Source organism: Elephas maximus, chromosome 12, assembly GCF_024166365.1.
Source record: "Elephas maximus indicus isolate mEleMax1 chromosome 12, mEleMax1 primary haplotype, whole genome shotgun sequence".
In the NCBI taxonomy this organism is placed as follows: Eukaryota; Metazoa; Chordata; class Mammalia; order Proboscidea; family Elephantidae; genus Elephas; species Elephas maximus.
Window position 1 is genome coordinate 91,512,754 of NC_064830.1, and position 15,364 is coordinate 91,528,117.

Genomic DNA, 15,364 nt, shown 5'->3' on the forward strand with positions numbered 1-15,364 from the left:
AGTACCAGTCCATTTCAGCTTGCTAATGCCTAGGATATTGATCTTTATATGTTCCATTTCATTTTTGATTTCCAATTTTCCTAGATTTATATAACATACATTCCAAGTTCCAATTATTAACGGATGCTTGCAAATGTTTTCTTCTCATTTTGAGTTGTGCCACATCAGCAAATGAAGGTCCCAAAAACTTGACTCCATCCATGTCATTAAGGCCGACTCTACTTTGAGGAGGCAGCTCTTCCTCAGTCATCTTTTGAGTGCCTTCCAACCTGAGGGACTCATCTTCTGGCACTCTATCAGACAATGTTCTGCTGCTATTCATAAGGTTTTCACTGGCTTATTCTTTTCAGAAGTAGACCACTGGGTCCTTCTTCCTAGTCTGTCTTAGTCTGGCAGCTCAGCTGAAACCTGCCCACCATGGGTGACCCTGCCGATATTTGAATACTAGTGGCATAGCTTCCAGCATCACAGCAACGCACAAGCCCCCACAGTACGACAAACTGACAGACACATCAGGTCTGTTTTGTTCTGCTAATCAAAGCTCTCAGACCAGGCCACTTCACAGTTCCACTGGTCACCTTATTTATTAGCTGTGCTTCAATCAGGTCCCCATATGTGGCCCAAGCAGCTCTGGTCACATGGTGTGAATGTAGTAGATAACTTCCACTATACCAGCCACTTCTTCGATACAACTATGATTAAAATAATAATAGTAATAAATATGTGTATACACACACACACATTCCAATTGCCATTGAGTTGATTCCGACTCGTGGCAACCATATAGGATAGAGTAGACTTCCCCGTAGGGTTTCCAAGGAGCTGCTGGTGTATTCAAACTGCTGGCCTGTTGATTAGCAGCAGAGCTCTTAACCAGTGCACCACCAGGGTTTCCACATATACACACACACACACATATATATCTTATGTGAAAACACAGAGTAAAGGGATAAATGAAAGTGATCATAGTTGTGTTAGGGTGGAAGATTACAAGTGCTTATTTTCCTCCATTGAGAAAAATTTCTTCAATGATGCTGCAATTGCTTTTTAGTTTTCAAGCATTTTTTAAACTAATTTTCCAAACTGAAGGAGTCATGCAAAAAAGCTACAAAATTCAATCTCTACTATGAACTTGTCTTGGAACTTAGAGCAAAGCCACAGCCATTGAAGTCCCACGGTTACCCTTTCAAAGACAAAAAAAAAAAAAAAAAGCCAAACCCATTGCCAGGGAGTTGATTGCAGCTCATGGTGACTTCATGTGTTACAGAGTAGATTTTCTTTGCTGTAGTCTGAACAGAGACCTGGTAGCACAACAGTTAAGCACTTGGCTGCTAATAGAAAGGTTGGCAATTCAAAACCACCCAGTGGGTATGCAGGAGAAAAACCTGGCCATCTGCCTAAAAAACCCTATGGCAGTGGTGTCACAAGAGTTGTTGCCACCCAGTGTGGTAACTCATGGTGTCACCCCTTGCATGGACCTCCTTCCATACCAGACTATACAGAATCCTTAGAAATGTTTTTTGTACTAATGTTACTTGTAAATTGTAATTCCCCTATATCACTGAATGTAACGGCAACAGTAGTGACATAAACAACTAGCAAAATTAAAATTCCATTTTCAAATTCAATATCATATACACAGCCTAAATGTATTTATATTTACATAGTTTCATGTAGTTAAAGTGAAAATTCAGTAAGAAAACACTAGAATTCGAAGTAAAAACTTTTTAAGAACGACATCAGAATTATGTTAACATTAAGGTTACACGAGATACATTAATGGATTAGGTTTGCATAATCAATAGTGGCCCAGATAATGTAAAGCTTCAGACAAATGCATATGAAAATATATTCATAAATTAAATAATACCATAAAAATGAACAGAAACAAATACACAAACATTTCAGCGCTTAGAGAATATCTCAACTAAATCAGAACTTTCCTTTCCTGGCCTTCAAAGCTGTGAACTTGTGAATCATTTCATTGAAATCAATGCCTTTCACCAACTCACTTTCGATTGATAATATTCCAAGAGTAGAAAGCCTTGACTATTCCACGGTAGATCACAAACAGTTTTTTATAACATTCAGCTTTGATAAGCTCCTTTCAGATGAAGCCATAGACACACACATCATCAGAAATAATTTTAGGCTTAGTAAAAGGGTTAGGAGAGATTCTATGAAGTCCCATTCAGCTACGAATGTCAAAATGTCTAAAATCGCCCAATCTTTGGCTTAATCCAGATCAATCTCTGCTGCCATAAGGTACCTTCTCAGCCTTGGTATTTCAATTAAAAGCACACTCTTGGATACCTCATCATAAAAAGTGGTCTGTTTTGGAATGGGTACCTTTAACTCTTTTTCAGTGGCAGATATGAGACTCTTCACTTGAACAGCCTCAAACATGGCTGCTACTTTCTTGGTGGCTCTTGATCTGATCTAGATTGCTGATGCATTGATTGCTTCCATTCTAGAGTTCAGAATGGAAGCAATCAATGCACTCAAGCATCGCCCTCTTATTTTCTTCTTGCAGAGTGAGTCCAGCATCGCTTGCCTTCTCCCCATCTCCTGCCATCCTCTTCTTGAACCTGGCTCTTCTCTCTACTGCAATTCTATATTCGTCTGATTTTAGAAGCGCCTGTTTAATCGCATGGTCCACTGGGTGACTGTGGTTCTCATCCAGAAAAAGCCTTAGTGCCTCTAGCTGTGTCACCACCTTGTCAAGAGTTAAGCCTTTGGTCTACAGGTGCTGCTGTGTAAGATGAACGTCCAAGAAGTACATCACACCAGAAATAGCACACCAGATAGCACAAAAAAGTGAAATCACAGACAGCAAGCAAAAGACCTTGTGCTGCTCCTCGTGTGTCCAAATATCCATGTGGATCACAAAGAGCTTCAATCACGGCCACAAATTTATTTAACTTTTCTTTAAATGGCTTAGCAGCAGCATGATGACCACTCAGCGTATTGTTGATAGCCTTTTCACTGACACTCCAGTACGGCCAATTAAAGTATCCCCTTGATAGGTGTGGAAACCCTGGTGGCATAGTGGTTAAGTGCTACAGCTGCTAACCAAAGGGCTGACACTTTGAAAGCACCAGGCACTCCCTGGAAACTCTATGGGGCCTTTCTACCCTGTCCTATAGGGTCGCTATGAGTCAGAATCGACTTGATGGGAACGGGTTTGGTTTTGGTTTTGGTTTATTGATAGGTGGAAGCAGGAAGGAAAGAAAACATTGTCTCGGGAGTTCCAAAAAATGTCACACACAATGCATTTTCAGCAAAAGCGTGCTGACCGTACAAGTTAAGCGAATGGTCCACACATCCATTATAAATACCTTTTTTGTTCTTTCCGTTAAGAATGGCTTGTACATCTCCATGAATTCCAGCCATAGTGGCAGCACCATCGTAACCTTGAGTGCAGCACATTATTATGTCCAGCCCATCACTTTCCAGTTTTTTAAGAATGTCAGAACTGAGGTCAACAGCTTTTTTCACCTTTAAAGAGAAAACTCCTAGAAAGACTTCTTTCACTTCCACGTTCTGATTGTTGATTTTTATGTATCTGATCACTTCAGACATCTGGTCAGTGTGTGATATGTCAGGTGTGCTGTAGAACATGATCCCAGAGTACTTCGCAAACTTTATGTCCGTGAGAAGTTTCTCCTCCACGTGATTTGCCAGGGTACTTATAAACTCATTCTGAGCTTTTGGTGCAAGATAAAAGCCTGGTACTTTAAGTTTACATGTGCTCCGCTTTAATTTCAGTAGGTGCTCTTTCAGCACTGGATCATATTTTGAAAACATCTCAGCCACCTCAAGAAAGTTCCCTTTATTTAATGAAGATTCACCTTCTTTGTGGCCATGGAATGCCAGATTCTGCTTGGCAAGAAACGATGGGATATCAAGCAATCCGTGCAAGATGTCCCTCCACTTTGTCTTCTCCATTTCCATCAAAGCAATTGTTTCAGCGTCAGTGGTTTCATGCAGCATCAGTCCTCCTGCCAATGTTTTCCACTTCTCAAGGCAACATAGGTGCTCTTCTGATGTCATGGTCATGTACTTTCGGGCTCTGATTTCACCACTTCTGAAACCCAGTCACAAATTTGAACGTCATATCTGTAGCAATAACAGCAGTCGGCAGGAAAAACAATATAAAGTCTTGCTGATGAGTGAGCAAACCATCCATATTACTTACCACAATACTGTAGCAAAAACACCAGAAAATTGCACAAAATCAGCGACTACAAAAAGATCTGCTGCAATGAAAACAATACCAAGTGTTTGTAGCCTGTGCAGACAAAACCACAGGATTTGAAGCATCATTATAATTGAGTAATAATGACAGCTCAGACTGGAGCACTTTAAAAGGTCCAAAAAGGAAATTAGCACAGAGATTTAGTCTTGTAGTATATTGATACAAGTAAGCTGAGCTTCTGAAAAATGTTTTTGGTGTTATAACTAACAACAGGGATTTTTTGTGTGCTTTAAGTGAAAGTTTACTGTTTGACTTAGTTTCTCATACAAAAATTTATACATACATTGTTATGTGACCCTAGTTGCTCCCCCTATTATGTGACAGCACACTCCTCCTTTCCACCCTGGATTTCCCATGTCCATTCATCCAGCTCCCGTTCCCTTTTGCCTTCTCATCTCGCCTCTGGACAGGAGCTGCCTATTTAGTCTCATGTATATACTTGAACTAAAAAGCACTCGCTTCACGAGTATCATTTTATGTCCCATAGTCCAGTCTAATCTTTGTCTGAAGAGTTGGCTTCAGGAATGGGTTTAGTTCAGGGCTAACAGAGAGTCTGGGGGCTGTGTCTTCCTGGGTCCCTCCAGCCTCAGTCAGGCTATTAAGTCTGGCCTTTTTACTAGAATTTGAGTTCTGCCCCCCATTTTTCTCCTGCTCTGTCAGGGACTCTCTGTTGTGTTCCCTGTCAGGGTGGTCATTGGTGGTAGCTAGGCACCTTCTAGTTCTCCTGGTCTCAGGCTGACGGAGTCTCTGGGTTATGTGGCCCTTTCTGTCTCTTGGGCTAATATTTTCCTTGTGTCTTTGGTATTCCTCATTCTCCTTTGCTCCAGGTGGGTTGAGAACAACTGATGTATCTTAGATGGCCGCTCACTAGCTTTCAGGACCCTAGATGCCACTCACCAAAGTGGGATGCAGAAGATTTCCTTAATAAACTTTGTTATGCCAATTGACCTAGATGTCCCCTGAAACCATGGTCCCCAAACCCCCGCCCCTACTACTCAGTCCCTCGAAGTGTTTGGTTGTATTCGTGAAACTTCTTACAGGGGTATTTTTATCAAAAATAAGAAATTTCTGCTGAAACACAGCACAAAAATTGTATGGACAGTAATTTTGGTGTCACCCCGTCTGACACTTGGTGCAGTCTGCCCCCCTCTCCCCCCGCAGTGAGCCACTGCCCTATGGGGTAGTTCTACTCTGGCACATGGACTTGCTGTGAGTCAATATTGATTTGCCTGGTGAATCTTAAGCAGATCACCAGGCCTTTCTTCCCGCTGGGTGGGGTCGAATCACCAACCTTTAGGTTAGTAGTTAAGTGAACCGCTATGAGAGCAAACCCTTCAAAGAAGATGAAGAGTTATTCCTGCCTTAATCCATGGGTTTGATGTAAAGGCCATAATGGATGCAGGTGTGAAAGCACCTTGAAAGCAAAAGTGCCTATTATTACTCAGAAAACTCCTTTTAAACTGCTCTAATAGCATACGCCACGTCAGCAAAACACCGAACTTTATAACTATCTTGTTTGTAGAAAGACGTCCTCTGTCCACAGGCCAAGTATTTGAAAATGCCACCCACTCAGCTGGCACAAATCTCCAGGGTCCCAAGAGAAGCAACGATTGCAGTTTTGTGAAACCCGTAACCCTGGCTTCACTTTGATCTTCCTCTGTCTACACGCTTGTTTCAGTTCCTCTGCCACAGGCATACAATCACTAGGTATTGTTACTGCTTGTTAATAATTATAATTATTACAAGGACTGCCCGAAATGGAAAAAACAGGAGAAATCGAATTATCATAGGGACTGGTGCCTGAATTGGAGCGTCTGTTTGTATCAAGTAAAACTCGAGCCCCATCTCCACCTTCCCCCGCATTTCTTCGGGCCAGGGAACGTCCAAGCAGGAGCCGTGACCACCCACGGACAGGTGCCCCCACGAGAGATTCGGGAACCGAGATGCGAAATCCTCCCGTGCTCCTAGAGAGGTCGCGGAAGCGTAGCGCTGTCCCGGAAGGCGAGGTGCTGACACACTTCCGGTCTTTGTGACTCATTGTGTCTGTGTCGAGGCGTCGGGAGGGCCTAGGTTTGTGTCCGGCGCCCTTCGGCCGACCTGAACCCCAGAGTCAGCTCCCCTTTCTCGCCCAGCTCCCCCGGCCGCCCCCGGGGCTCACGGTGAGACTTGGGTCTGGCCTCTGGGAAGGGCGGGCGGGGGCGCAGGGTGTGTGCGTGAGGGTGGGCTCTGCAGCTGCGGCCCCGGGGTCCCGCTCCAGGCGGCCCGGGCGGAGTGTGAAGAGAGTCCATGCCTCTGCCCCCTCGCACGCTCGGCTGTAGGAAGCGTCGTCTTCTGAGGAGATACCCCCGCCCCACGCCCGGGTCCACGCTGTGAACGAGCGAGGGCTTAGTGGCCGGACTGGGATGGGGTGCCTCGGAGATCTGGGGTACCTTGTCCGCAGTGTCGTCAGTCTTCTGACGTTTCTGAGAACAGGGTCGTAAGCGACCCTATTTTTCTGTTTTTCATTCGTCGCCGTTTGCTTTAATTCTGGTGAGAGTTTTTTTTTTTTTTTTTTTAACCCCCCCTTGGAGTTCTCTGGATCCTCAAAGAGTAAAATGCGAAAGACAGAGATATGGACACGTTTTGAGGTGCCGCATACGTGTTTTCAGATCACCTGCTTTTTCTCACCCCAACCCCACTACCTAACGGTGATTAAAGAAAATTTGAACTCTGGTCATAGTGATTCGGATCTAGTAGAGAATATATACATCCCATTGTCTTTCTTCCAGCTATATGGGATTTTTTAGAAAGCCCTCTGGGAGATTAGGTGGATTTTTCATTTTGGGTAATTGATCTGCTTTACTCGGAGCGCGTGAAGAGTGAAGGAAATATGTAGACACTGCATTGGGTCATTAGGAGACTGACTAACTGCCCTTGGATGAGACAAGACATTCACCAACTCTCAATTTTTGTCATCAATAAAATTAACTAGATTTTCTCAGAAGGCTCATCCAACTTTGAAATTATTTGGTCACTGTAATTGAGAAAAATTCAGCTACAGTTTTGCCTGACATTGCCCTCTTCCCCTCCTTTCCTGCAGTGCCTCCAGTACACAATAAGATACTTTCATTATAAAGACGGGCTGTTACATGGCCTGGGACCAAAGAAAGCATTTATTGTACAGGGCAGTGCTAGGCGGATTGAAGGCCTTAAATAAATACTTGTAGAATTGAGTTGTGGAGAATTCATTGTAACCAGCAGCAAAGTGCTGTGACTATATGCTGGCCAGATGTAGAGAAATAGCTTTATTGCACAGGGATCCATAATGAGAATTTGCCCCAGAATGTTAATCCAGGTTTATGTTGACTCTAAATTACTATGCAGTTCTTGTTCATCATTTCAGGCAGTTCTCACCAATCTTAAAGTTTTTAATTTTTCTCATATTTTATATTGTATGTAAATGCAGATTGTGGTTATGTTAAATCTTACCTTTTCATTCTGAGGTGGTATCAATATTCTTTGAATAGGTAGCTGTCCTTTAAAGGTAGCTTTTTGTTACTTGAAAACATTGTATACCTCTGCTAAAAAATGGGGGTGCAGTGTATTTAAATTTTCAATATTATACCCCAGAAGAGATACTGTTTAGAAAACAGTTGGAATAAACTGAGCTTGTAACTCCAAGCCCAGTTTGTAAGAGAATACCTTGTATTTGTCCTTGATGAGGACGGGTTGCTGAGGATAATCTTATCTAAAGCACATTGGATGTCAGAATGTTTTTCAGTTTTTCAGCTCAAAGGGACCTCAGAGGTAGTTTCTCTACCCCTCCCCTCTCGCCTCCACCCACCATTTGACAGATAAGGACTCTAAGCGCCAGGGAGATTAAATAATTTACTCAGGAATATGTGACTTATTTGTGGGAGACTAGCATTCAGGTGTTCCAACCTGTGCTGCTTTCACTTACAGAATTTCTCCCATTGCTTCATCTTTTAGGCAGACTGAAAATTGAAAAGTACAGTTACACCTCTTAAGTTTATTGAAAAATTAAATATAGCGGCATCGAAGTTGTTAAAGTACCATGTAGTCGGTTCCAACTCATAGTGACTCTTACATACAACAGAACGAAACACTGCCTGGTCCTATGCCATCTGCACAATGGTTGCTTTGCTTGAGCCCATTGTTACAGCCACTGTGTCAGTCCATCTCGTTGAGGGTCTTCCTCTTTTTTGCTGACTCTTACCAACCATGCTTTGCTTCTCCAAGGACGGGTCCCTCCTGATAACATGTCTAAAGTATGTGAGACAAAGTCTTGCCATAAATGCCAGGCACTGTTTTATGTGCTTTGTATATATTAACTCATTTAATCCTCAGAACTTCATGAGGCATATGCTGTTTTTATCCCCATTATATGAATGAGGAGATGAGAAAACTGATGCATAGAGAGGTTTGCTTGCCTCAGGTTATCAGCCAGTAAGTGGTGGAGCAGCTTAATGCTAATATGAAACTCTTAAAAGTAGCCATTAGGGCTCATTTGAGCACAAGATTGAATGCTGTATAAATGGGCAAAAAATAGTACATTGTAAATTCAATTAAATATCTTTAAACACGAATGTTTGTAGGGAGTTATGCTAAATGGTCTAAGACGTACAAAGAACTATACCATTATAAAGAGCCCTGGTGGTACAGTAGTTAAATGCTGGGCTGCTAACTGAAAGGTTAGCAGTTCTAACCCACCAGCAGCTCCACAGGAGAAAAGACCTTTCAATCTGCTCCTGTGAAGATTATAGCCTTGGAAACCCTATGGAGGCAGTTGTACTCTATTCTGTAGGGTCACTATGAGTCGGAATCAACTTGAGGGCACACAACAACAGTTGAGGAGAAAGGCATGAAAAATTACAGAGAAACATAAATGACATACCAGATGATTGGCGGAGACCATTAGGGCCGTGCATTTAAAGGCAGAAGAGAAGATTGTGTGCTCAGATCACCTTGAAAACCTAAAACAAAACCCAGACCTTCCACTATTGCAGTGCTTTTCTCTGGCCCAGGGTAGAGAAGAGAAATGCGTAGAGGGTGGGGACAAGGACCTGTCCCAAGTGGGAGAAGAGGAAGTGTGCCCATGTCCTTATCTCTGTCCCTTTGGGTCTCACTTCATCTTCCTATTTATTCCCACTGACTCAAGGAGTATCCTGCTCCTTAAAACTCTGACATAGGTGTGGGCACAAATCAAAATTCCTTTCCTACATTCTCCTTAATATAGCTAAGACAGAATAAAATGTTTACAGAAGTAAAGATTTCTGCTGCAAGGCCAGCTACCACTCTAGTTCTACTCAGTGATCCTGTTTGAAGGCCCCACCTGTTTAAATTTTAGATGATGCCCACTTGCATCTCCTGCTGTGTCTCCTCCCTTTCACAGGCCTTCAGTCACAGTGGATAGCAGATGAAGCTGCAGGCCCATTCCTGAGTGAACAGTGGTCATCCTTCACATCCTTCATTTTAGAAAGATTATGTGCAAGGAAGCCCTTCCTTACGCCATGTGTTAGCTGCAGAGTGAGTATGGTATGATGACTAAAGAACTGGCACTGAGTAGTCATGAAGACTTCGGTTCAAATCTTGCCTTCACCATTTACTTGCTGTGTGACATTCGGTAAACTATTTAACTTCAGTAAACCTGTTTTGCCATTGTAAAGTGGAAATGATAATTGTACTTAGCTCCTAAGATTGTTGTGTGCTTTAGTGAAATGCTCAGTATAATACCTGGTACTTAGAAAGTACTCAGTAGACATTGGCTCTTACGATTATGACTACTATAATAGACTTCTTAAATTGAAGAGAGATGAGGGGCAAGTGACATTTAAACTTAGCTCAACAGGAAGATGAAGTGAGACCCAAGACCCAAGTAGGATTTGAAAAGGCTGAGAAGATTGGCTGAGACATTGAGTATGACATGAGGAAAGGATTGAGGTAGAAACACAAGGAATATTAGGAAATAGTGATTAGACTCATTTTGCTGGGTGGATAGTGTTCATGGAAGGGATTGATGGGAAATGAAGGTTGAGTGGGAGATTGGAACCAGGTACTGGAGGGTATTGACTGCAAGTATTTTAGGAAGAATAATCAGAGAGTAAGGTAGGAGATGAATTGTGGGATGGGAGGTAGGGAGAAAATGAAGGCAGGAAACCAGCAAGAAGAAGCTGTACTTCACGGGACTAGATGGGAAAATGATTGTGAACTAAGAATTACTTCTACCTGGTGCTTGGAGACTGAATGCTTGTAAGGAGGGAACAATCAAAGAATACAAGGTTTTGAGCCTGAATGATTGGAATATTAGAATATTCTAATCACTAATTGCCACTAAATTGCCACTAAAGGCAGCAAGAGGATGATGGGAGAGCTGGGATCATTTAGGTAGTTCTTAATTCTTTTATCTGGTTTAACAGAGTTAAACTCTGTGCCAGGTGCTATAGGAGATAAGTACAAAGAAGACAAGAGTCCCTGCCCTTAAAGAATTTAAAATTAGTTGGAAGGTATGGATAGAACTGCAACCTAAATAATGAAAATACAAGTAAAATATTAAGCACCAAGAGACAGGAGAGTACTAAGGGTGTTCAAAGGAGGAAGATACTAAATTTGGGACATCAGGAGAGATTTATGCATCCTGAACAAAGAGCAAATATTTGATCAATAGGATTGATACAGTGGAAGGTTGTTCACAGCAAAGGGACGAAGATGAAAAAACCATAAGCCATCTTATCTCATTGTCGTCGAGTCGATTCTAACTCAGTGACCCTATAGAATAGAATGAAACTGCCCCATAGGGCTTCCAAGGAGTGGCTGGTGGATTCGAACTGCCAACCTTTTGGTTAGCAGCTGAGCTCTTAACAGCTGTGCCACCAGGACTCCAGCCCATCTTTAGGGAGCTTTAATAGGCCAGATAGCCTGAAACATGAGGGATCACTACTAAGAAAAGTAGTGGGAAATAAGACTGGAAAAGTAGAGCAGGCTGTGTCATGAAGGCCCTTGAATAAATGCTAAATTGGTAGATATCAGGGATTCATCGATGGTAACTGGAGAGAAGGCATGTTTTGGCAATACTGTTCTGACATTGGTATGTTGTTTATATTGGAACAGGGAGGAGTTGGACTTAAAGAGAGAATGTGGGACAATGGCACTAGTCTAGGCAGGAGAAAAGACAAAACAGCCAGTCGCCCGTGCGTCAGTCCCAACTCGTGGCCACCCCGTGTGTGTCAGCGTAGGACTGCGCACCAGGGTTTGCAGTGGCAGATTATCGGGGTAGATCGCCAGGCCTTTCTTCCCGCTCACTCCTGGGTGGACTTCAACCGCCAACCTTTTGGTTAACTGCACTACCCAGGGGCTCCACGCCAGAGATACAGTGATAGTAAATGCGGGAGGCATAACAGGAAAAGATAAAATCTTTCAGCTTTGCAGAATGAAAGAACTAAGGTTTATAGGAATTACTTAGCCTCCATTTGGGAAAAGGTAACCAAGGGAGTGAAATCTTGGACTGCCCTGCTCCCTGCCTCATCCTGTTGAGATCCTGTCTACTCCTGTTGCCCCAGCTCCGAGGGGACCTATTCCACAAAGTTCCCTTCTTGTTTCTTTGCCCTCAGGGCTCCTCTAGCACTTTTGTTGAAACCTCCTTAGAACACTTGGCACATTTTGCTTTGTACTGTAATTATTTGTGTAAAATAGGAATCATGCTTCACATCTTTTCGTTCCCTTCAGTCTAGCAGAATGCCTTGCATATTGTAGTTAAGGTGGAAATGTTTAGGAATGAAGTAAGTGTAGCAGTAAGGACTTTAGAGGTAATGCTTATCTGAAGTTGAGAAGCCAGGGAGGGCGGGTACAAAAGAATTCTGATGGAATCAGTGCAAAGGCTTGAATATGGTTACAGATGACTTTTGCCACTTTAAAATCATAGGAGAAATTACCGAATTCCCAGGTGTCCTTTAAATTTATATAAAAAGCCTTTTTGAATATGTTGTTGCAGTGTGCCGTCAAGTTGATTCCAACTCATAGCAACCCTATGGGACTAGTAGAATTGCCCCATAGGGTTTCCAGGGAGTGGCTGGTGGATTTGAACGCCAGCCTTCTGGTCATCAGCCTGAGCTCTTAACCACTTCGCACCAGGGCTCCTTTTGAATATAGTGTTCTTTATTATTATAAAAAAACAAACCCACTGCTGTTGAGTTGATTCTGACTCATAGTAGCCCTATAAGACAGAGTGGCAGTTCGCCCCACAGGGTTTCCAAGGCCGTAAATCTTTTATTCGACTCGATGGCACAGGGTTTTTTTTTTTTTTTTTAAATCTTTTATGGAAGCAGATTGCCACATCTTTCTCCAGTGGAGCAGCTGGTAGGTTCAAACTGCCGACCTTTTGATTAGTAGCCAAGCCCTTTAACCACTGTGCTACCAGGGCTCCCTGTTATCATATAGACTGTTATTTTAACAAGGATTTCTATTTCTCATTAAAGCAAAAACATGAGGTAGGACAACTGATCTATGATAAATCTCAGATTAAAACCACATTGTTGTGATTGAAACAGTAGCCTCCAAGCTTTTTTTGGCCACATGTTCCTATCAGTAAAAACAATTTTTCATAAAAATTTATATACATACTATTTATATGCACTACAAATGTTTTATGTAAGGCAAAAAAATACGTTAAATTGTGCTGTTTTAAAATAATTTGTGTTAGTAAAGGTACATGAACCTTTTCAACTAAAACTAATAATTTTTTAGTGAGAGCCACGTCATTAAAAATGCTTCGCGAGTTTGATACTCTTGGTTCAACTCATGGTGAGACAGCAGTTGGATGGTATGTTTCTGAAACTTCAATTTAATACTTAGTTTTGATGGCTGTCCCAAGCGGAAAAGATCTTCACAAAGATTTGTAAATTCAAATGGAAGAATCACGTTGTCAGCTTAGTAACTCATGATTGGTCCTGTCCGCCAGCCATGTTAAAGTTTTTGTTGTTGAAATTCAGCCAGTATATTTCCGTTTTCTGTAACCTTAAAGCAATCGTCCTTACAAACTAATCAGAAGGTGGTGTTTTATATTTTTAACAAATGAGCTCAAGCTCAAGACCCATTGAAATTCTTCATTTGGAAGGTTTTTAAACAGGTCGGAAAATATTTCCAAATTTTTAAAATGTGTAGATATAAGAGTATTTCCAGGATACTTAATAGCATTTTGACAGTTAAAATTACGTACCAGTGGGAGTGTTTCCCAACGTACATCTGTTTCCGTAATTGTTTTCCCTCATACTTTTTTTAAGCAGCTACTTCCTCACTCATTGGTTGACTCTTGTTTGATGCAGGTGACATTGGTTTTTGCCTCCTGATATGGCTGCAGAAGACCTTGCACTAGGCTAGAAACTTAAGCTGGGCCATTTTTTTGTTATTCACCTGCGTTGGCATCACTAGTATTTCCTCTATGTGTAGTTTCTCTGCCAGAATCTTTTAAGCCACTTGTCTTCATTTTTGTGAAGGTGATATTAGTTAAAGCTAGATAAGATAATCCATTGTTCCATATAACTAGCCCCAGATAAACTGCGATATATGAAAGTTGCAATACATGAAAGTACCTAGAAGTTAACCATGAGTGAGGATGCCCTGTCAACTCCTCTGTGTGATGGGGCTGCAGCTCTTCTCTCAGAATGTATCACGTGCCTTATGTGACATGTGACAATTAAACATTTAGACCAAGTGAGGGAAGGGTGTTGGTGCTTATTTGTACGTTCTGTATAGGTTGATTTCTCTCTAGCATTTCTACAATAGAAACAAACATTCTGATATTTTCTTTCTGCATCCCCAGTGGATCGTCTTGTACATTGGAGACCAAAGCTTTAGCCTTATACCAAGGCATCCATAAAAATAGCAAGATGGTACATTAGCATGTCCTGGAGCTTCAGGTTTAGCTTGAATGTTGACTCCACTAGGTAGCCGCCCGATACTGAGCACATTGTTTAAACTTTCTAACCCTAGTTATATCATCTTTAAAATGGTACTAACAGTTCTGCGTTACTGCTAGGGTTGTTGTGAGGATGCAGTAAGATGGTGTGTATACTGCTTTAAGCCTGGTGTCTGACAACCACTGTCATTCAGTTCTCATGGGGCTATGTACTGTATATTCGTGATTTCATGACCTGCGGTCTACCTGCAAGGGAGGTGCTCTGACTCTAGGCAGACACTCTGAGGGTGGAATTCACCTGTTGGAGGCTTCTGTTTGCAAACCTTAATATTTAAAGTGACAGTGGAAGTGGTACAGCTCACAATTTATTTTCTTTACTATTCAGAGGTATTGGTGTCTAGCCTTATATGAAGTGTTAGCAGCACAGGTTACTTTTTATACTGATACTACTAATTTTTTTTTTTTTTTTTTTAGTATTTCAGGAGTAGTACAGAAACAACTATCATAAAATATCTCCAAGGACAGCGCGGACCCTATTTGGATCAAGTCTGAATGATGACTGCTGAATCAAGGGAAGCTACAGGTCTGTCCCCCCAGGCTGCACAGGAGAAGGATGGTATTGTAATAGTGAAGGTAGAAGAGGAAGATGAGGAAGACCACATGTGGGGGCAAGATTCCAGCTTGCAGGAGACGCCTCCTCCTGACCCAGAGATATTCCGCCAGCGTTTCAGGCACTTCTGTTATCAGAACACTTTTGGCCCTCGAGAGGCCCTGAGTCGACTTAAGGAGCTTTGTCATCAGTGGCTACGACCAGAGGTAAACACCAAGGAGCAGATCCTAGAGCTCCTGGTGCTGGAGCAGTTCCTTTCCATTCTGCCCAAGGAGCTCCAAGTTTGGCTGCAGGAATACCGTCCAGATAGTGGGGAGGAGGCCGTGACCCTTTTGGAGGATTTGGAGCTTGATTTATCAGGACAGCAGGTAAGAAGAGGTGAAACTGTTGTGTGAGCAGGGTTGGGACTTTGAGGCTGGAGCAGGGAGAAAGGGGCTGATGTTGGTTATTGTCCCTGAGCTTCTCTTGCATATTAAAATGTATACTGGCCTTTGCTGCCCCCAGCATTCACTGATATGCTTATGTTCCCTTCTTTAATATTTTAATTCCTATTTTGAAAAGTGATTTACTCACAAGCCCAACCTGT

At 42.3% G+C, this 15,364-nt stretch overlaps 1 protein-coding gene across 7 annotated transcripts in view; it reads left to right on the forward strand.

Moving 5' to 3' along the window:
• Positions 1-15,364, forward strand: part of ZKSCAN1 (zinc finger with KRAB and SCAN domains 1) — a 76,325-nt gene that overhangs the window by 20,191 nt on the left and 40,770 nt on the right. For 2 of the 7 annotated variants that reach the window (XM_049904466.1, XM_049904468.1), the window contains 2 exons: positions 9,651-9,784; positions 14,643-15,146. In XM_049904466.1, coding sequence (XP_049760423.1) covers positions 14,721-15,146 — 426 coding nt within the window. In that variant the 5' untranslated portion in view covers positions 9,651-9,784; positions 14,643-14,720. The other 5 variants (XM_049904469.1, XM_049904467.1, XM_049904464.1 and 2 more) reach the window with 4 other exon arrangements.